This window comes from Vulpes lagopus, chromosome 7 (genome assembly GCF_018345385.1).
Source record: "Vulpes lagopus strain Blue_001 chromosome 7, ASM1834538v1, whole genome shotgun sequence".
Classification (NCBI taxonomy): Eukaryota; Metazoa; Chordata; class Mammalia; order Carnivora; family Canidae; genus Vulpes; species Vulpes lagopus.
The window spans coordinates 52,523,529-52,545,400 of NC_054830.1; the positions used below are offsets into that span (position 1 = coordinate 52,523,529).

Below are 21,872 nucleotides of genomic sequence, written 5' to 3' on the forward strand. Positions count from 1 at the left end.
TCCAGGATCATGCCCTGGGCTGCAGGTGGCGCTAAACTGCTTTGCCACTCGGGCTGCCCGGAAAAAGAGAATCTTAGGCCTGTAGCAGGTGGGGCTTGATCTTACAACCCTAAGATCATGACCTGAGCTAGAATCAAGAGTCGGATACTTAACTGGCTGAGCCACCTATACTTCTGTCTCTTTTTTGCCAGGTTTATGATACCTCTGATGGCACCTTACTTCAGCCCCTAAAGGGACACAAAGATACTGTGTATTGTGTGGCATATGCAAAGGATGGTAAGAGTCTGATCTGATTTTACACTCTCTATAAAATGGAGTCATAGCTGTTCATTTTTCTCCTTTGTCACTCCTTAATTATGGTTAGGAAGCTAACATACAACTTGCAGTTGCAGAAGATAGTTAAGTCTCTTAGACTTCAATCCAAGTTAACAAGTACTTATTGAGGGCCATCTATGTGCCAGGCACTGTTCTAGGTGCTTGAGATAATTAAGAAAAAATTTTTAAAAGATTTATTTATTTATTCATGAGACACAGGGAGAGAGGCAGAGACATAGGCAGAGGGAGAAGCAGGCTCCCTTGTGGGGAGCCTGATGTAGGATTCGATCCCAGGACCCCAGGATCACAACCTGAGCCAAAGGCAGATGCTCAACCACTGAGCCACCCAGGTGCCCAGTAATTAAGTAAATTTAAAGTATGCTGGAAGTAGAGCAGAATAAGGGAAGTTGAGGATGTTGGGTGGGGCAGAGGATTGGATATGGGAATGAGTAGGGTGGTGAAGGTGGGCTTATTGAGACTGGAACGGTTGAGCAAAGACTTGAAGGTGGAGAGGCAGTGAGATTCTGGTAGTGGGCATCTAGGGGAAGAGAGCTCCTTGTAAGAGGAAAAGCCATTGCAAAGGCCCTCAGATGAGAGTGTGTCTTCCAGGGGCTTTGGCAGAGAGAATAAGGGGGAGCAGTAAGGGATAAGGGTAGAGAGGTAACAGGTATGGGTAGGGTGGCCAGATCACATTGGCTGTCATAAGGACTTTGACTTAGAGTCTCCGTGAAAATAGGGAACCACTAAAGACTTATGAGCAGAGGAGAGATCTGATCTGATTTATATTTTAAAAGAATCCCTCTAGCTGATGTTTTGGAAACAGCCTGCAAGGGGTAAGAGTTGGGGCAGGAAGACCAGTGAAGCAGCATCATTCAAGCAAGTTTTATAACACTAGTGATGGTGGCTCAGGCCTCTGAGAGATGTGGGAACAGAGCAAGTAGTAAGGAGTGGTCAAACTCTGTATATGGTTTGAAGGTGGGGGCAATAGGATTGCCTGACAGATGGTGTGTGTAGTGTGAAGAAAGGAATCAGAGGTGACTGCAATGATTTTGAATTGAGCTGCTGAAAATGTTGGAGTTGTTTTCCACTAAGATGGGAAAAGTTACAGGTAGAGATACTTACAGTGGAAGATCAGGAGTTCAGTTTTCAATATGTTGAATTTGAGAAATAATGCTGTAGGAGAAAGGGGAAGGACTTGTCAGAATAGAGTCATTGAGAGGGCAAGAGGAGATGGGATCTAGGACCTAGATGTGGCATGGTGGAAGGTAGAGGGTGTTGCCACAGGTGCTGGCAGGTGGAGACATGTGGTATTAGGAGTCTAATAGAAATTCTCTCCCATTCTTTCAGTGAAATAGGAAGCAACATCACCTGAGAGTGAGGCTGGGGAGGGAGGTGTCAGAGTTGAGGAGAAAGGAAAAAAATGGAAAGTTGCCATTTAGGAGGATGGCTGAGAGAATGTATAGTAAAATCGCAAGCAACATGAAGGGCTCACTTAACAATGATCATCAATAGACAGTGAGATCAGTTGATGTGATTATGTCTTTTTCTCCACTACTCTGAACTGCACAGATGCAGGAGTGTGGAGAGTTAGATTTAACCAGATTGGTAGGTTTGCAAGATGCAATAAGAGAGCAAGGGAGTGGAGGATGTATGCAAAGGAGTGATTATATACATTGACTTTGAGCTGTCGGCTGTGTAATGGGGAGCGTGAGGTGATTAGAGTACCACAGTAAGTGGTGCAGTGGAGAGATTCTAGGTCCTGGTAGATTTGAAGGATTACTGGATGTGGTGAAGTGACAAAGAGGAGAGGTGGTAGTCAGAGAATGGGTGCATGAAATTGATATTGAGAATTAAAAATAAATCCATGCTATCCTGTGTGGGATTAGTGAGAAGAACATGGGCTTTGGCATGCGACGGCTCCTAGTTCCAGTCCCAAAGACACTGTAAGTTTGAGGTAGTTATTGAGTCTGAGTCTCAATTTTTTCATGTGTCAAATGGATGTAGGATGAGAGATAACATCCTGTGACTACTGCTGAGAAGGTCCAGAATCAGAATGTTACAGTGCTTGAACGAACCTTGGAGATCATTTAGGTTCCAGGTTTTTAACTGCTATTGGATGATGAGCCTCTTTGAGAATCATATGAAAACTATAGACTTCTTTGTAGAAAAGTGCACATTCTTTATATATATTCTTTATATATACACACAGTTGTGTGAGTATAGTTTTAGTCTGATCTAGCCCAGGATCTTCATCTCAGTCCTATATAAAGAGTTTCCTGCTGCTCACTAAGATCATGCAGCAAGTTAGTGGCAAAAACAATACTATTTCTTGCCTCATAGTCAGGTGTGCTGTGCCACAGTAGTCATGGTTCTTTTGTTTTTTGTTCTTTTATGTGCATGCTTGAGTTCAAATTCAGAGTAATACTGTGGGGAGGCCTTTGGGGCCTCTGGAGTTTATAAGCCTAGGGGCTCTTTGGCTTACTATGCCATTAGGGCCTTTGATGGCGTCAGAGTGTGGCCTATCATTAGTGGCAGTTGTTGCACTTTGCAGAGTCCTGCCACACAAATCATCAAATATGACCTTCTCAGCAACCCTCTGAAGCAGGCAGAGAGGACTTCTCAATTCTCCTCATGGATGAGAAAACAGGCTAGGATGAGAACAACAGGTGAGGGTGGCAAAGCTGGACCTGTCCCAGGTCCTCCGACTGCAGAGTACTCATTCCTTCCAGTAGATCATGCTGCTTCTCCAGGACATTACATCATGATTCTGAGGTCTTTTAATTCCTCTAAACTGGTCTTTTCTTCTAGAAATAGAAATACTCTAATTATGGTATTGCTCTTTTTTTTTTTTAAAGATTTTTATTTATTTATTCATGAGAGACACACACACACAGAGAGAGGCAGAGACACAGGCAGAGGGAGAAGCAGGCTCCATGCAGGGAGCCTGACATGGGACTCGACCCCAGGATCACACCCTGGGCTGAAGGAGGTGCTAAACCGCTGAGCCACTGGGGCTGCCCTGGTATTGCTCTTAAAGCTTTCTTGTTTCCAGTGTCTCCTCTAGTCTAATAAATATTCAATGAGCAACCATGACACAAAGGTATGAAAGAACTAGTTTTTGGTTTGAGAAAAAAGAAGACAATATAAAGAAATAATTGTAATAATAATAGCTTTTTTTTTTTTTTTTTTTTAGTATTGATTCTATTCCAGGTACTGCCCCAAATACTTATTCTTCTTTAATCTTTACAACAACTATGAGGTAAATACTGTTGTTGTGCACATTTTTCAAATGAGGAAATGAAAGCATAGAGATGTTCAGGGACTTGTTCCGGGTCCTGCAGTTGGTACCATGACTGGGAATTCCAACTCAGACTCTGAGCCCATAGCCCACACTCTTCATTATCAGCTGTCTGCCAATGTGGAGGGAGGAGTAACAGAAATAAGAACAAATAAAAGCAGCTTCTGTGTATTTAATAGATGCAGCAATGTCATATGGCTTACTCAAATATCTATTATTCCAGCCATCATGAAAGGTGTTTTACAAATATTATCTTAGGTGTGCCCCACATAGAGCCTGTGAGGAAGATGTTATTATTCCTTTATGTTTCAGATGTAGAAGCTCAGAGAGCAGTGACTTTCCCAATGTCAACTTCTATTTGCCTTAAGAACAAAGTCTAAAAGTCCTTAACAAGGTTTAGAAAATCTGGCCCATGGTTATTTCTCTGTTGTCATCTCTCACCAGAGTAGGTGAAGGCTCCCTGTTGTTTGCTGCCGTGATACCCTGCTCCACTTCTAAACACTTGTAAACTTGCAAGAATGTTCTTTTTTTTTTTTTTTTAATTTTTTTATTTATGATAGTCACAGAGAGAGAGAGAGAGAGAGAGAGAGAGAGAGGCAGAGACACAGGCAGAGGGAGAAGCAGGCTCCATGCACCGGGAGCCCGATGTGGGATTCGATCCCAGGTCTCCAGGATTGCGCCCTGGGCCAAAGGCAGGCGCCAAACCGCTGCGCCACCCAGGGATCCCATACTTGTAAGAATGTAATTAAGAAGTAATTACTTGTTTTATGTTGCCTCTCTCTAGTCCATTCTTTCATAAAACCAACTAGTGTGGAAATGAAGATATCATTGGTTGCTCTTGCTTGAAGCCTTTCTTTGGGATAAAGAGCGAGATCTTGATGATAGCCCTGAAGCTCCTAGAGATCTATCCTCCACCCACCTCCCCCTTTGTCCTTGGTGTTCCATGCTGGTATGTCTCAGTCCCTCAGAAATACCACGCTTTTCCTAAATCAGGGCATTTGCATATCTTTTCTATCCTTGTGGATTGGTCTTTAGTTTCTCTTTGCACCTGGCTAAGCTTTGCTCATCCTTTAGGTCTCAGCTGAAGGTTCTCCTCCTGAGAATCCTTTGCCTCAACTAATTAGGTCCCCCAGTTATTCTCTTTCCTAGGACTCACTTCTTAGCACATTATATTTGTGTTGGATTAATTTCATTTAATGCCTACTTTTCTTAATAGACTAAACTCTGTGAAGGTAGGGATCATGTGTGCTTTAATCACTACTTAATCCTTAGCACAGAACATGATCCCTAACATGTAGTAGGCCCTCAATACATCGTCGTTTACTCAGTGCCAGACAAAGCAAAATTTGAACCCAAACTTCCTGACTGCCATCCAATACTAATAAGAAAAAGAAGTAGAGAAGCAGCTGACACTTATTATTCACCTTAAAGAACTAGTTTTCTAAGAAATATTCTTTGGGAAATGCTGGTTTTAAATAAATGTGACAGTTTTCTTTTTAAAACACTTTTAGGCAAACGCTTTGCTTCTGGATCAGCTGACAAAAGTGTTATTATCTGGACCTCAAAATTGGAGGGCATTTTGAAGTACACGTAAGTAACTGTTTAGGTGTACAGTATTATTGGTTTGACTCTTACTGAGCTACTATAGCAAAAGCCCGTTAGAAATAACATTAGGAAGAACTTTTCCTCTGCAATTGCACTTGAAGTTATGTTGTAGGAGAAATGGTGGGTGTAGGAAAGTTGAGTAATGAATACATGATTCAACATTTCTTCAGCATGCCTAGCCTGGCCAGCTCAGGCTGGCTAGCTAAACACCTAACTCAGTCAGGTTAATCTGACACCACAGATTCCACCCCACCCCAACCTGCCCGTTTTAATGTCCCCATTTCAGGGACTGGCTTCACATCCACCTAGTTTCCACAGCCAGCAACCCAGGGTCAGTACACTCCAGGCTTCTTCTCCGCCAGGGCTCTGCTCCTATTCTTCCCTGTTCCTCCACCACATCAATCCTTACTTGCTCTGCAGATCTCAGGCTCAGATGTTGCTGCTTCTGTGAAGCTGTTCCTGCTTCTCTAGACTCAGTCAGGTTTTCTTGGCATTTCTCACAGTTGTACTTTTACATTTATTCTGGGGATTGAATGATAGCTCCCATCAGCCTGTAAACTTCATGAGGGCCAACATTGCATCTGTTTTTGCTCACCTTTGTGTTCCTGGTGCCTAGTACAGTGCTTGGCCCCTAAAATTGGTAATTAGGAAATAATTTTTTCTCTTTTTAATTGTGGTAAAATACACATAACAGAAATTTATTATCTTCACCATTTTCTAAGTGTACAGTAGTGTTAAGTACATTCATGTTGTTGTACAAAACCTCCGTAGCTCTTTTCATCTTGCAAAGCTAAAACTCCATACCCATGAAACAACAACTTCTATTGCCTGGGCCCTCAGCCCCTGTTAATTACTATTTTACTTTCTATCTCTGAATTTGACTTCTCTAGGCACCATATATAAGCAGAATCATACAGTATTTGTCCTTTCGTGACTGGTTTATTTCACTTAGCATAATGTCCTCTCATATTAGAGCATGTGTCCATATTCACTTCCTTTTTTAAAAAAGATTTATTTTTTTATTTTAGAGAGGGAGTGAATGAGTGAGTGAGTGAGTGAGTGAGTGAGTGGTAGGGCAGAGGGAAAGAACCTTAAGCAGACTCCCTGCTGAGCATGGAGCCCAAAGCAGGGCTCAGTCTCAGGTCTCTGAGATAATGACCTGAGCCGAAATCAAGAGTCGGCCACATAACCAACTGAGCCACCCAGGCACCCCAGAATTCTTTTTCTTTTTAAGGCTTAGTTATATTCTAGTGTATGTATATAACACATTTTGTTTATCCATTTATCTGTCATTGATGGACATTGAATTGCTTTCAATTCTTAGCTGTTTTGATTGCTGTTATGAATGTGGGCATACAGATCAACAACTTTGAATGAGTGAATAAATGAATGAGTGAGGTTATAAGTGAAGTATTACCCAGAGGTGAAGGAATAAAACAGAGGCTGAGATACATAACTCACTTAGCTTTCATTATCGTCTCAGGATTTGCCACGTTTCCAGATCTTGTCCTGTAATATCTTCGTTGCACCTCCATCCTGTATTTCTAGACCTCCACAAAGTAATAAGTAACAGCCATTGCCTGTGTACCTGGTGCTAGGCTAGGTGCTTTACTTCATTATCAGTTAACAAACCAGAGATACCTAGCATGCTGGTCCTGGAGGAGTTAGCATTTAAGCTAGGCCAGTCTGGTGGGTAATGTCTAAGAGATGAAAATTGTGGGTGAGGGGCAATCCAGGGGAGGAGAATTCATCCCTGTGCTTTTTGTTGGTCACTTGCATAAGAGTTTGTGGTGTGTAGTTAGAGAGACTGTGGGCTTATCATAAAATCTTCAGTTGTAGCCACTGAAGCATTTGTGGTTTGCTGCATAATAATCTATAGTTGTTTACTTCTTAGACATAATGATTCTATCCAGTGTGTCTCCTACAACCCTGTTACCCACCAACTGGCATCTTGTTCCTCCAGTGACTTTGGTAAGTTTTGATTCCTGATGTCTTGTCCTGGAATTACTGAAAATCTGCTGACACCCATCCAGAATGTGGTTGTTTTATCCTGGGAGAGTTAATGCTACTTCCCTCTCTTCAGTGGCTGAGGGGAGGCTGACACTTATTCTTTAAATTGTGTAGAAACCAAGAGAGTGAATGGTAACATTGAATCTGGTAAGAAATCTGGGAGACATCAGGAAGGGCCCTAGGGAGGGAGATGGTAAGAAGGGTGGGAGAGCATAGACAACTTGGCGTTGCCACCTCTGGGAAGCCTTCCCACCTCATCTGTCAGGAGTAGGTCACTATTCCTGCCTCTGTGTTCCTTAATATCCATGTATGTGAAATTATTCATTGTTTCAACTGTGCTTGTGTAGTGTGTCACCGTTACTTGTTTGGTGACTAGCTGTCCTTCCAGAGGGGCTGGACGCCCTGAGGAGCTCACTGTGGCCCCATTTATGACATTGGCATGATGCTGGCACAGAGAGAGGCCAGTGAAAGGGCCATCGAGACAGGGAGGGAAGGGGCAGAGGCCTGTAGATTATCTCTATTCAAGGGGAATTGTGGTTTTCAGCCCATCCATCTCTCTTCCTTGCTGAGTACAACAGAATGGGCATTACTGAGGAATGAGAGACCATGTAATCCCTCTCAGTGTTTCAGTGTCCTTATCTCAGATGAACACATTCCTACCTTTTCACTGACAGAGTTCTGAAGTTAAAAAAAGATATATATATATACATATACATACACATATATTTAATATAATTTCATATTTCATGAAATATAAATATATATTTTATATATATATATATATATATGTAAGCACATTGTATAAATGAAGGGGAAAGGAGCTGTCATTCATTAAAAATTTTATTATTTTCTCCATGTAAGGCACTGGTCTGTGTGTTTAGTTTTGTGATTAAAGGGACAAAATCGAATCCCTGTCCTCAAAGAGCTTGTGGTTTGGGGCAATTGGGGAGGTAAAACTTGTAAAAATATAACATCAAGTAATAATAAAAATATTCATTGAATTGTTTAAGATGTGCTAGGCACTGTGCTGAGGATTAAAATGAATTCCTATTTGAGTTCTATGACCACCTTTGAGGTCAGGTATTATTCTCATACCACTGATGAAAAAGAACTGGAGCTTAGAGTGGTTCAGTGACTCACTTGAGGTTGCCCAGCCAATAAGTGGTGGAACCAGGGCTTGGACCTAGGCCATAGGATTGCGTTTAGAGCATGATCTGGCAAACAGTGCTAAGGGAAACCCAGGAGGGAGAGGTTTCCTCTGCTGGAGGCTCCAGGCAGGCTCAGTGGAGCATAGATAAGATATACACAGGTTGAAATATTTAGGGGAGGCGTTTTAGACCAGGGAGAGGGGAGAAACAAATAGCTTGCTTGATGTTGCACTTTGCTATGTAAATACATTATTGCCCTAGATTTACCTTCTTGATCATACTTCATGGCTCAGGCAAAGAGTAGAATTTGTTCATGCTGCCTAGACATACACCTGTTGTAGGGCAGTGAGCCACTAGCGGGAGGGAGCAAGCCAGAAGTGGCTAGTGTGCCTTAGACAAAGCACAGCCTGGACAGGATCATGTGCTGTGGGTGAGGCCTGGGAGAGGAAACTGATTTTCAGGAAGCATCAATCATTACTTCAAATGCTAAGTTGTACTCTGGTTGCAATGTAATAGTTAAGAACTGTGAAATTGCCATTTCTTTGAGTTAATGCTCTGAAAAGTTGGCTAAAAATTCAGCAATCTATACTTTTTTTTTCTTTTGAAATAATTATAGATTCTCTGTCAGTTGCAAAGATAGTAGAGAAGTCTACCAGGAAACTGGCACAATGTGTATATTCAGTTCTGTCCTTTGATCACTTGTGTAGATTACCATAAAGCCGTACATATACTCCTTTATCACCATCCTCCTCCTGTTATTCCCTAACCCGTGGCATCTGGTAACCATTAAGCTGTTCTCCATATTTATGGAATTTTGCCATTTTGGGAATGTTATAAAATGGAATCATATAGTACATGACTTTTTGAGATTGGCTTGTTTCACTCAGCATAAAGCCCTGGAGGTTCTCAATAGTTCGTTCCTTTCTATTGCTGAGTAATATTCCATCCAGTATATCTTCTTTTATATTATTTTGTGTTGAAGGCTTGTGGTCTCCTGAACAGAAGTCCGTCTCCAAGCACAAATCCAGTAGCAAGATCACCTGCTGCAGGTGAGTTAAGAGCAGCTCTGAAAGTAGGTTTTATGTTCCCTCCTCCCAAATAGACTCTCAAACTCCAGTTAATTTACACAGTGGGAAAAGGTCTTATGTGATCTGGGTGGCTTGGGCCCCTGTATTTTCTTTTCTGGTCTCCTTGATGGGAAGGATCCATGCCTTTGACCATCAAGCAAAAGAGGTTGCCTTCTTGCAATTATCTAGCAACAAGCCTCCTCAGCCAGAAGCTGCACTCAGTGGAGGTTTTCTGGAGGTGCAAGGCTGTCCTTGTTTAGGCAGCATGTATGCTAGAGAAACCATAGGATTTGATACTAGACCTGGATCTGAATCCAAATTCAGTCACTGATGGGCTCTGTGACCTTAGGAGGTTCCTCATTTGATAAATGGGGATAAAAATACTGACTTGTTAGGGCTGCTATGAAATGCACACAAACTAAGGAGTGTAAAGCAAGCAGCACAGTGCCTGACATACTGTAGAGTTTCTATAAGTGGTAGCTATTCTGGCTGTGCAGCTTCTTAATGTGGCCTTTCTTTCATTCAACATCTATTAAGCACCTACCTATTTGAGAGGCTAGGAATACACCAAGACACTTGAAGTGGGAGGAGGTTGAAATGGTGAGTGGGGAATAGAGGCTGGCGCAGCAGATGTGGGTAGCTAGGGGCTACCATGGAAGTATGTACGGAAAGCTGTGGGAGCTCAGAAAACAGTGCTATTGCCTTCACATCTCACTGTTGATTCTAAAAATAAATGGGGTTTGAAGTTTGGTCCTCTGATTTTTGCATCAGGATGGGCCTGCCATTGCTGCCTCATCAGACTGTATTTCAACAACACATCATCCTCACTGGTTTTATCTTCTGTGTGTTCCTTTCCCTCTCCCTATGCCCTCTGTTGGTTGTATGAATAGCTGGACAAATGATGGTCAGTACTTGGCTCTGGGGATGTTTAATGGGATCATCAGCATACGGAATAAAAATGGCGAGGAGAAAGTGAAGATCGAGCGACCCGGGGGCTCCCTCTCCCCCATATGGTCCATCTGCTGGAGCCCTTCAAGGTAATCTTATAGCTGTCCTCCTTCTAGGATAGATATTACTGAGAAAAAGGGCTTTCTCCACAGGCTGAGTTCTTTCTGTCTTCCTAAGGTCTCCCTCCATTCAAAACCTTCTCATTCCATCTGACTGATCTGTTTTGGAACCCATTCCATTTGAATGGAATGTTTTAAGAGCCCATCTTGAGTTTTGGAATGAATCCCAGAGATTTTAGCTAAGCAGATGAACTATCTAGGCCAGCCCAAACTCTGTGTGCATGCGTGTGCGTGTGTGTGTGTGCGCGTGCACGCGTGCTATAGAGAGCCCATTTCTTTATGAGTTAATAGCATACTTCTTTGCTATTTATTTTGGTCTTTTTTTTCATTTCTTCCCTCCAAATCTGGGCAGAATATGTGCCCACTGAATAATAAATACCTATTTCATGAACCTTTTTTGCCACCCTTGCCAAAAAAGTAAAAATTAAGTCTAGAAATGTCCCCAAAGCCTATTAGTTCCTCAGACAATTGGCATCTACCTTCTCAAACCTTACACACATTTCCATCCTTTGCCCATGTGACTTTAAAGGTAGACTAAAAGCTTTTGGTGCTCTTTGTATAATCCTTTAATACTAAATTTCTAGTATCCCCCCAGAGTCCTCTGAAGGTAAAGGACTTAATTGTTTACCAGCCCAATGTCATTTTACAGGTAGTACCTACTTGATTTAGAAGATTATTTGATTCCATTGCCTTTCTTACACTAGATTATTATGCTTCTTCCTGAATAATTGTGTCCAGCCCAGGGCTGTACCATGCATGTCTAATGCCTTCAAAGGCCATTAGCCTACCCCAGAGTTCCTGCTGTTTGATTTTGTGGCCGCAAGATGACTCTGTGGCTTCAGGGTACCATTTTTAATTCATGAGAAACAGGATGCCCAATGTACCTGGTTGCTATCCTCTTCCGGGCAGGGTTCAGGGGCTCCTTGACAGGTTTTGAAATTATAGCTTTAGTGCAGTTCTAGGCAATGTGATTGTGAACAACCACTTACTGTCTACAGCCGATGGGAGAGTTTCTGGATGAACAGAGAAAATGAGGATGCCGAGGAAGTCATTGTCAACAGATATTTTCAGGAAATCCCTTCCACTCTGAAGTCAGCAGTGTACAGTAGTCAGGGTAGTGAGGCAGAGGAGGAAGAGCCAGAGGAAGAGGACGACAGTCCCAGGGACGACAACTCGTGAGTGTGTCCCGAGGAGCAAGAACCCTCCTTGGAGGGGTCCAGGCCCCAGCGTAGACCTGCCAGGGCAGACACTGCTCTGAAGCTCCATTCTAAGTGGGGTTGGGGGAATTGTTGCTGAAAGCTCCTCCAACAAGGGGGAACACCTTATAGTTTGTCATACAATTATTCTTTGGGAAATTTAGGAATTGCTGAAAAGTCTAAAGGAGAAAGTTCAACTTTTCTGTAAAACCCTATCCTATGAGGGAACCATCACTAGCATTTTAGTGTATTTCCCTTTAGTCTTTTAGTGTGTTCATATGATTAACTAAATCATCTCCGGCCTTCTTTTCTTCCCACTTGACCATCATAAAGTGAATTCTTTCTGGTAACATTAGTGGTCCTTTAAAAACATTTTTAATACCTGCATAGAGTATGCTGTGTGGCTACACCATAGTTCATTGAACACTTTCTGTGTTACTGGACACCTTTCTTAGATTTCTTAGATTATTCCCCTGTACTTTACCTTGCATTTGATAGGACATGTACCAGAGAGGAAGCCCTTGCCTTATACACAATTGTCATGCCCAAATCCTGGCTGTCTAGGCATTCTTTCTTCTTTTTGATTGAGTTTACTTATAAGGAAAACGTTGGCAGACTGGAGTGAGGAGACCTGGGGGAGCCAGGATGTTCTGATTGGGCAAAAATGATCCAGCTTGGGAATTTTCAAACTGCTCTATGGTGCCTGGGGTTCCTTGTAAGAAGGAGGTGGAAGTGGGGGACAAGGATAGTAGGAAAATGTAGGCCTCAGATCCCTATCTCTGCTTCAACCAGAACAGTCCCTTTTATTGCTTGACATGAGTTTTTGTTTTGGTAAAGAGTCCCACGGCCAGGAATAAAAAAGGAAAAGGGGAAAAAAGAGGTTGGAAAAAACCACCAATCCAGCTCATGTATGTGGCCTCCGTTAGGAGGCTTACCATGGGCTGGGTTCGTGGATTGTGTTTGGGCCTCAGTGCAAATCATACAGAGTTCACCTGTAGGTCTCTTCCTGTTAATATCCCTCCCTCTCCCTCTCCATCTTTGTCCTTTTTCCCTTAGTTGTGAATTAGTGCCTATATTTGCCAGTGTCCACCTGTGGCTGTGTTTTGCAGAAGAGGCTGCACCCTGACTTGCCTGCATATCTTATGGGTGTTATCAGATGACGATAGGCCCTGGGCTTGAAAAGCTTGAATTAATAAAGAAAGAGGAGGCAATATTAAGTAGAGTAAGACCAGGTCTCAAGGGCTGGGAATGTCTCTCTCTTGAACTAGATTCCCAAGTTGCTTGATCCCCAGCCTCAGCTGAAGAGGTTTCTTCTGTGTGCTAGTCCTAAAGTGCTAGTCCCAAGGTACTGATCCTGATAGGTACTTAGTTTCAAAGACAATTGTTGGTCTTCAGAGAGCCCATTATATTTTATTAATTCCAATCAGAAACTATTTCACCTGTTTGAGAACCCCAGCTGTGAGAGAACTTAGCTTGAGGTGTTAATTTTCCTTCTTCAGGAAGAGCAAGCCAGCTTCCCCTCTGTCCATTAAAAAATCAGACAACTCATGGCTTTCCACTGCTTTGGACTTATTTATCCATCATCTCCCCACATTTTATAGTACGAAGGTAAAAAGCAGTCTTGTTTCTCTAACCTTGCTCTTTCTTAGCACTGCTCTTAGGAAGCTTTGAAATGAGGGGTTTAGCCTCTTCACTGTGGCAGAGCCCCATAGTAGGGTATTCAGTGAAATAACAGGTCCCAGGAGGATCACCTTGTATCATTCCACTGGACTGATTGATGGGTTGGCCCACGTTACAACTTTTGGCCACATTACAACTTTTGGCCCACATTACAACTTTGGAATACAGTATTGCGGTATAATATTTGGCAATCTGACAGTCTGGCTAGTGCTTTCTTTTTCCTGTTGTTTGTTAAACCTTTAGGGCTGCAGTTCTCAGTAGGCCATGACTCCACATAACCTCTTTTGTCTTCTGTTGATTAGAGAGGAACATAATGACATCCTGGCTGTAGCTGATTGGGGACAGAAGCTCTCCTTCTACCAACTGAGTGGAAAACAGGTATGTTGCTCTACCCAAACCTAGTGGGAAATACAGTTTTGGTCATGTCTTTTATAATCTCTTTTCACTTTCAGAGATTATTAGTAATTATACTTTTATTATTGTTAGCCCCTGTTTATTGAGCCCTTAATACCAGGTACTGTGCTCAGTGTTTTACATACTTTATCTCATTTAATTCTTACAGATCCTGTGAAGTAGGTATATTGGTTATCAACTTTTTAGAAATGGGTAGACAAGACTCAGAGCAGTGATATAAAAATTATACCCAAGGTCCTACACAGCTAGTAAATAGTGACACCTGAGATTGGAACCCAGCCTTTAGTCTTCATTATGACTTTGTTTTCCTTTATTTGCTTTATGCATTCTACAAACATTAATGAGCACCCACTTAGGCCAACACTTCATCTATGCCAGGGGCTACTGACAGAGCTGTTAATGCCTCTGCTGTGTGAAAGCTCAAAGGCTGGTAGGGGCACAGTTGATAGCCATTAGCCCCAGTGCAGCATGATACATGGCATCTTAAGGAGATGTACAGGTAGATTGTTATAGGGACACAAAAGAGGATATCATCACTGCTTGGTAGAAGTGGGAGATTTTGTAGACATGACCTTTGAGCAAGATAAATGGGAGTTTGCTAGGCAGAGGACACTGGGAATAGTGTTTCAGGCAGAGGAAACAGCATCTGCAAAGGCAGGGAAGAATGAAGATACATGTCAAGTCAGGGAACAGTGGGTTATTCAGAGTGACTGGATCCCAAGAATTATAGACAAAAGATGGAACTAGAAAGGAAGATGGATGGGTACATGATTCTAAAGGACCTGAGTTGTGTGAATTAGGAGTTTGAACTTCATATACTGTAAGTATTTAAGAGCCATCGATTTAGGCGGAGAGTGACTTAATCAGATTCCTGTTTCAGAAAAATTCCTTGTTTCTATGGAGGGTAGATTAAAATAGAACCTGGTAGAGGAAAACCTGCTAGGCAGGAGACACCAAGGATTAAAGTGAAGGTGGTGGGGATGGCTTAGGTACCATAGCCAAGCAGCTGAGAAATACAGTCTGTTCAGTGGAGCCTTTTGTTTAACAACATCTTTATTTCTCAAAACATGTCCTGCTAGAAAGGAGGGTTTCAGTTATGTGTAGCCCAGCTTTAAGGCCATTTCTTTTCTACCTCATTGGTCATTTTTTTGTGTAGCTGAGTAAAGAAAAGATAAAGGTAGATAGTGAGATGTCTTCTGAGTTTCCTTCCATGGCTGATTTCCCCAAACTTGCACTTTTAATTTTCTTGTATCTAGCCCTGGCCTATCTGTTCATTTACTTAATGTGTGTATATCATCATTCAACAAACGCTTATTGGCACATCTATTGTGTACAAGGCACTGGGTATGGGTATTGCTAGTTCTTGGAAACAAATAACCACACTATAAGGGAAGGAATGGAGTCTTATTGCTATAGTGAAAATGAAGAAGAACCTGATCTGGTGGTCAGTACCATGGTAATATCTTGCACATATATAGCACTAAAGTTCATAGTGTGGCCCAGAGTTTTTGAATGATAAGCAATCTCACTCTGCTGAGATAACACGACTAGTTTGGGACTGTAAAATTGTTTCCTTGGTTGGGTGCCTTTTAAATCTGGGAAGATTTAGAATTAAATATAGTATAATATAAAAAATAGTGAAAGGGATTAAAGGGGACAGGAGAGAAAATGAGTGGGAAATATCAGAGAGGGTGATAGAAGGTGATAGAACATGAGAGACTCCTAATTCTGGGAAACGAACAAGGGGTAATGGAAGGAGAGGTGGGCAGGAGGATAGAATGACTGGGTGATGGGCACTGAGGGGGGCACTTGATGGGATGAGCACTGGGTGTTATACTATATGTTGGGAAATCGAACTCCAATAAAAAAATACAAAAAAAATATGATGAAGTAAATCAAGACTATACTTTTGTATTAGGTATAATTAGGCATAATTTGTGTATTTTGGCATTTTAAGTGTTTGTAATGTTTAAGGGTATCTGGATTAATGATAATCACTAACATTTATTGAATTTTAGGCATTATATAGACTCTACAAGGTTAACTCTTAATCTTGGTTATAACTCTGTGAGGTATGTATTATAATCACCACCTTACATGTTAAAAAATTGAGGCACAGAGAGGTTCAATAACTGCCCAAAGCCATACAGAGTAGTGGCTAGCTCTGGTTTGGAACCCAGGCAGACTGGTACTGGAATCCATATTAGAATATCTATCAGATCAGTCTTGTGATGACCATTTAAAAGATGTAATTGAGTAATTAATTTTACACATCCGATTTTAAATTGAAAAGTATAAGACATTTTTAGTAAGTACCTAAGTAACATTAGAATGTTAAAGAGATTCATTATATTTTCTGGCTTAGGGTAGAGTGGGGGATAGTTACTGATCTTGAATCTATACACATATCTTTATTCTTTCACCAAATGTGGAATAATTTTTTTGTTATTCAAATAATTTTTCTTCTTCATTCTCTACTATCCTTCTGGGTCTCCAATTATATGTTAGACCTTTTGGTATTGTTTTCCAAGTCACTGAGGCCCTGTTCATTTCTTAAATCTTTTATCTCAGTCTTCAGTTGCATTGACTCTTCTGTCATCTGTAATATTTCTGTTAAGCCCTTTTAGTGAATTTTTGTTTCAGTTATTGCATTTTTCAGTTCTAGATTTCCATTTGGTTCTTTTTTTCCTATTTGTCTATTCATTATAGGAATATTTTCCTTTATGTCCTTGACCGTAGTTATAATAGCTATTTTAAAATATTCATCTGCTAATTCCTATCTGAATTATCTTGGGGGTCAATATCTACTAATTGTCTTTTCTCTTGAATATGGTTCACATTTTTCTGCCCTTTGGAGTTTTGGGTTATATTCTGGACATTTTATTTTTTATTCTTTTTTTATTTTTTATTTTTTAAAGATTTTTATTTATTCATAGAGACAGAGAGAGAGGCAGACACACAGGCAGAGGGAAAAGCAGGCTCCATACAGGAAGCCTGATATGGGACTTGATCCCGGGTATCCCAGGCTGCAGGCGATGCTAAACCGCTGCACCACTGGGGCTGCCCCTATTCTGGACATTTTATTTTATTTTTTTTAAAGATTTTATTTATTTATTCATAGAGGCAGAGAGAGAGAGGCAGAGATACACAGGCAGAGGGAGAAGCAGGCATCATACAGAGAGCCTGACGTGGGACTCGATCCAGGGTCTCCAGGATCACGCCCTGGGCTGCAGGTGGCACCAAACTGCTGCGCCACTGGGGCTGCCCTATTCTGGACATTTTAAATGATACATCATAGGGATTCATTTCTGTCATGTTCCTCTGAAGATTATTGTGTAGTTTTTTTTTTCTTTTTTTTAAAATACAGAATACTTCATGAATTTGAGTGTCATCCTTGTGCAGGGGCCATGCTAATCTTCTCTATATTGTTCTAATTTTAGTATGTGTGCTGCTGAAGAAGCACTATAGTTGGGTTATTTATTTATTTTTAAGATTTTATTTTATTTTATTTTTTGAGAGAGAGTGAGAGTGATCACAGAGGTAGAGGGAGAGAGAGAAGTAGACTCACCACTGAGCAGAGAGCCCAATGTGGGGCTCAGTCCCAGGACTGTGAGATCATGACCTGAGCTGAAGGCAGATGCTTAACTGACTGAACCACCCAGGTACTCCTGTAGTAGTTTTAAAAAAAAAACAAAAACAAAAAAACAGGTAGTTAACTTTGCTGGGTTCAGAGTTCGAACTCCATCTTTTCAGTATGAGCAACCACTGAAATCTCTATTGAGTTCTTTAGCCTTGCTAGGCTGCTTAGCATCTACCCCACATGTGTGTCATTCAAAGAGTTCTAGATATTCAACAGAGTGTACGTGCAGAATTTTGGCTTTCTTTCCTCCCTCTGCATCTGTCTCTTTCCTGGGATTTGTCACCTCATTTTCAGGCTGTTGTGGCCACTCCAAATTCTGTGTTCATCCAGCAGGGTGCTGATAGGGCCTGCCCTTAGGCAAAAAGCCCTTAAAAAAGTGAGAAATTCACCTAGTACCAGTCCATTGTTCCAAATGCCCACGTGTCTTCAGTTTTTGTCTGCTTATGGTTGCTCTCTAGTGCCTTCACGTGATTGTCATTTATAGTTAGTCCAGAGTTTATAGTTATTACCTGCAGGAAAGTTGGCCCAATAGGAATTAGTAAGCTGTTTGTTACCAGAACCTGCAAGCCTTCCATGTCATGATTCATAAGATTTTTTTTTAGTTTTCTTACTAGATTTACTATCATTTTATAAGTACTAGGGGAAGTTTGGTTGTTGGGCATTTGAAATTCTTATAAAGAAAAATTGAGTTATGAAATGAATAATTGTAGTTTAAATTAATTTAAGGGAATCAACTAAGTTGTAAATGACACTAAGGGATTTTCTTTTAATTTTTTAAAGGTTTATTTCTTTATTTGAGAGAGAGAGAGCAGAGGAGCAAGCATGGGGCAGGGGGAAGGGTAGAGTCAGAGGGAGAGGGAGAGAGAAACCCAAGCAGACTCCAGGCTGAGTGCAGAGCCTAACAACACTGAGATCAGACCTGAGCCGAAACCAAGAGTAGGATGCTTAATCGACTGTGCCACCCAGGTGCCCCAATAGTAAGGGATTTTAAAGTCTGTTCAAAATTTAATTCAGTAAATGATAAAGTCCCCTTTTCAATTAGTTGTTTACTTTTGTCATACTTATAAATAGGAAAATATTTCTAAATTGAACTTAAAAACTTAATGAGAAACCAGGGTTTTAGAATTATTTCTTTAATAAACTATAGTTTAATAATGATAATCATAAATAATATTTTTTTCACAAAAAGCTCCTTCAGCGGTGGCAAAAAATCTTCAGTGACAATAAGGAGCTTGGGCTTTAATGAGTAGTAAGGGGAGGTGGGGACATCAAATTAAACCTGTAACTATAGAGCAGTGAGAGAAGTGCTGTGGGAGAGGTGAGCACAGGGCCAGGGGAGCACAGAGGAACGGGCACTAAATCAGGCCTTGGGTGGGGCAGAGAGATTGGGGGATTTTTTTTTTTTTTTTTTTTTTTTGTAGGAGATGACACTTGGTGGGAAGAGAGAGGAAGAGGATAGACACTCTTGGCTGGGGCTGGGATGGTGTGGAGAACAACATTTGTGAGGATGTGGAGGCCTGAAAGAACATGGTCTGCTTGGCAAATAAACTATAAGATGTTCATTTTGCTGGAGAAAAGGCTCTTGGGAGCTGATCTCAGGAGCTTGACCTTCACCCTAGTGTCACCCAAAACTGAAAAGACAACTCACAGAATTGGAGAAATTTTCACAAATCATATATCTGATAAGGGACATGTATCTGGAACATATAAAGAACTCTTGCAATTCAGTAATAAAGAGATAACCCAATTCAAAATTGGAGAAAGGATTTGAATAGACATTTCTCCAAACAAGATATACACGTGGCCAATAAGCACATAAAAAGATTCTCAACATTATTAGATACCAGGGAAATGCAAATCAAAGCCACACCTACTAGGATGGAGAAATTGGAACCTTTATATGCTACTGTTACAAATATAAAATGGCATAGTTACTTTGAAAAAAATCTGGCAGTTCCTCAGAAGGTTAAAGATAAAGTTACTATAGATTCAGCAATTCCACTCCTAGGTATATATAGCCAAGAGAGATGAAAACCTGTCCACATAAAAACTTATACACATATATCCATAGCAGTATTATTCATAATAGTCAAAAACTAGGTGTGGCCACCAACTGATGAATGGATAATAAGATGTGTTATATCCATGTAATGGAATATTATTCAGCAATGAAAAGGAGTGAAATTTTTGATATATGCTATAATGTGAATGAATTGGTCCCAAAAGGCCACAAATTGTGTGGTCCCTTTTATGTGAAATCTCGAAAGTAGGCAAATCTATAGACAGAGAAATCAGATTAGTGGTTGCCTGGGGAGGGAAAGAGAGGAGAATTGGGATCAACAGCTAATAGGTATGTGGTTTCTCTTTGGAATGATATAAATGTTCTGAATTAGAGATAATGTTTGCACAATTAATTATATGCTTCAAATGACTGATTGCATAGTATGTAATACTTCAATAAGGTTGTTATAAAGAGAAGTAGGATGGTTGTAATTCCAGAATAGAGAGTTATTTATTTATTTAAAGATTTTATTTCTTTAGTCATGAGAGATACAGAGAGAGAGGCAGAGACACAGGCAGAGGAAGAAGCAGGCTCCTTGCAGTGAGCCTGATGCAGGACTTGATCCCTGGACCTGGGATCATAACCTGAGCCAAAGGCAGATGCTTAACTGCTGAGCTACCCAGGCACCCTAAGGACAATTTTTTAAATTGGATATATTTGGCTTCATGAAATACTTTAAAAAAAAGAGAAGAAGAAAGCTGAGGGGAACCATTGAACCCTTGCAAGGACTGTGTATGGAGGAGGGCCTGTGGGAGAACGACTAATCCCTGGATCTGGATTGCTGAGGATCTAAGACACATATCTGGAGCAGCTAGTGGGCCTGGGGGAAATGCTGCTGACCCTAGCAGTGGAGGATTCAGCTGTGTGTAGGGGAGGAAGCTGGACGGTGTTCATGATGGAATCCCACAGGATTAAAGTTGATAGGAAAAAATAAATAAATAAATAAATAAATAAATAAATAAATAAATAAATAAATAAAGTTGAGGGGAAAAGCCCTAAATTGTGTTCTGAATACTGTGGATTCAGGAGTGGTTTTTCCCTTGGTATGTGTTTTCTTTCCTCAGATTGGGAAGGATCGGTCACTGAACTTTGACCCCTGCTGCCTCAGCTACTTCACTAAAGGAGAGTACATTTTGCTGGGAGGGTCAGACAAGCAAGTATCCCTTTTCACCAAGGATGGAGTGCGGCTTGGGACTGTTGGGGAGCAGAACTCCTGGGTGTGGACATGTAAAGTGAAACCTGACTCCAACTACGTGGTAAGAAGAGGAAGCTCATTCTGTTGGGCCATTGCCTGAGTAGGCACAGACATTAGCCATGTAGAGCTAGTCAGATCATTGACATTTGTTCCTCACAAATAGGAGGGCAGACTATTTCTTCTCAGCGAGCTGGGGATTAACAACTCTCTTTCCCTGCAGGTCGTAGGCTGCCAAGATGGCACCATTTCCTTTTACCAGCTTATTTTCAGTACTGTCCATGGGCTCTACAAGGACCGGTATGCCTACAGGGATAGCATGACTGATGTCATTGTGCAGCACCTGATCACCGAACAGAAAGGTAAAAGGCAGGTATGGCCCCTCTGTCCTCTAGCCTTTGGGAAGAGAAGTAGATTGGGAGGGCTGCTGATAGGACAAGCGAAATGATAGGAAATGTTCCTCCTCAGTGTTTTGGAAACATGTTGGACCACTGGCCACTGGCTCTTGCTTTTTTTTTTTTTTTTTTTTTTGAGAGTAAGAGGAGGATGTAGATTCTTTGAGAATCTAATGAAAGCAATAAACTATCTCTCCAAAAAAAAAAAAAAGGACCTGTGGACCTCTTTCCCCTTTGGTGTGGATATACTGGTGTGCTTCTCTCTATTTCATCTCCACTTGCCTCCTGATGGGTCCTTACCCCAGGGGTAAACAGGAGCAGTGGGTCACCACAGGCTTAGTCAGAAGATCCAAACTCCAGGCCTAGCATAGTCAGTCTGAACCTCAGTTTCATCCACTGTCCACCCAAGTAGCCATGCTGGTTATTATTTTTTTAAAGGTTTATTTATTTATTTATTTATTTATTTATTTATTTATTTATGAGAGAGAGAGAGAGAGGGAGGGAGGGAGGGGCAGAGACACAGGCAGAGGGAGAAGCAGGCTCCATGCAGGGAGCCTGATGTGGGACTAGATCCTGGGTCTCCAGGATCACACCCTGGGCCAAAGGTGGCGCTAAACCGCTGAGCCACCCGGGCTGCCTGCCATGCTGGTTAAATGGGCTAAAGATCGGCGGCAGGGTGAGAAGGGCCCGCAGGCAGGCCTGCCTCCCCCCACCCCACCCCGCCCCCATAAAAAAAAAGAAAAAAAATGGGCTAAAGATCCACTTATTTCAAGTGTAGTCACA

General features: G+C 41.4%; 1 protein-coding gene and 1 non-coding gene across 5 annotated transcripts in view; one reads left to right on the plus strand and one right to left on the minus strand.

The window, feature by feature from the left end:
- IFT122 (intraflagellar transport 122) overlaps positions 1-21,872 on the plus strand; it is a 71,299-nt gene that overhangs the window by 9,903 nt on the left and 39,524 nt on the right. For all 4 annotated transcript variants that reach the window (XR_005988930.1, XR_005988929.1, XM_041762004.1 and 1 more), the window contains exons 3-10: positions 192-276; positions 5,125-5,203; positions 7,113-7,189; positions 9,359-9,425; positions 10,334-10,480; positions 13,689-13,764; positions 20,567-20,758; positions 20,918-21,056. Coding sequence is in view for 2 of the 4 variants with exons in the window: in XM_041762004.1 (XP_041617938.1) it covers positions 192-276; positions 5,125-5,203; positions 7,113-7,189; positions 9,359-9,425; positions 10,334-10,480; positions 13,689-13,764; positions 20,567-20,758; positions 20,918-21,056 (862 nt within the window). In the remaining 2 variants the exon portion in view is untranslated. The remainder of the gene's footprint in view (positions 1-191; positions 277-5,124; positions 5,204-7,112; positions 7,190-9,358; positions 9,426-10,333; positions 10,481-13,688; positions 13,765-20,566; positions 20,759-20,917; positions 21,057-21,872) is intronic.
- LOC121496429 lies at positions 17,158-17,263 on the minus strand. Its single transcript, XR_005989235.1, has one exon. It is a non-coding gene; the product is annotated as a U6 spliceosomal RNA (small nuclear RNA).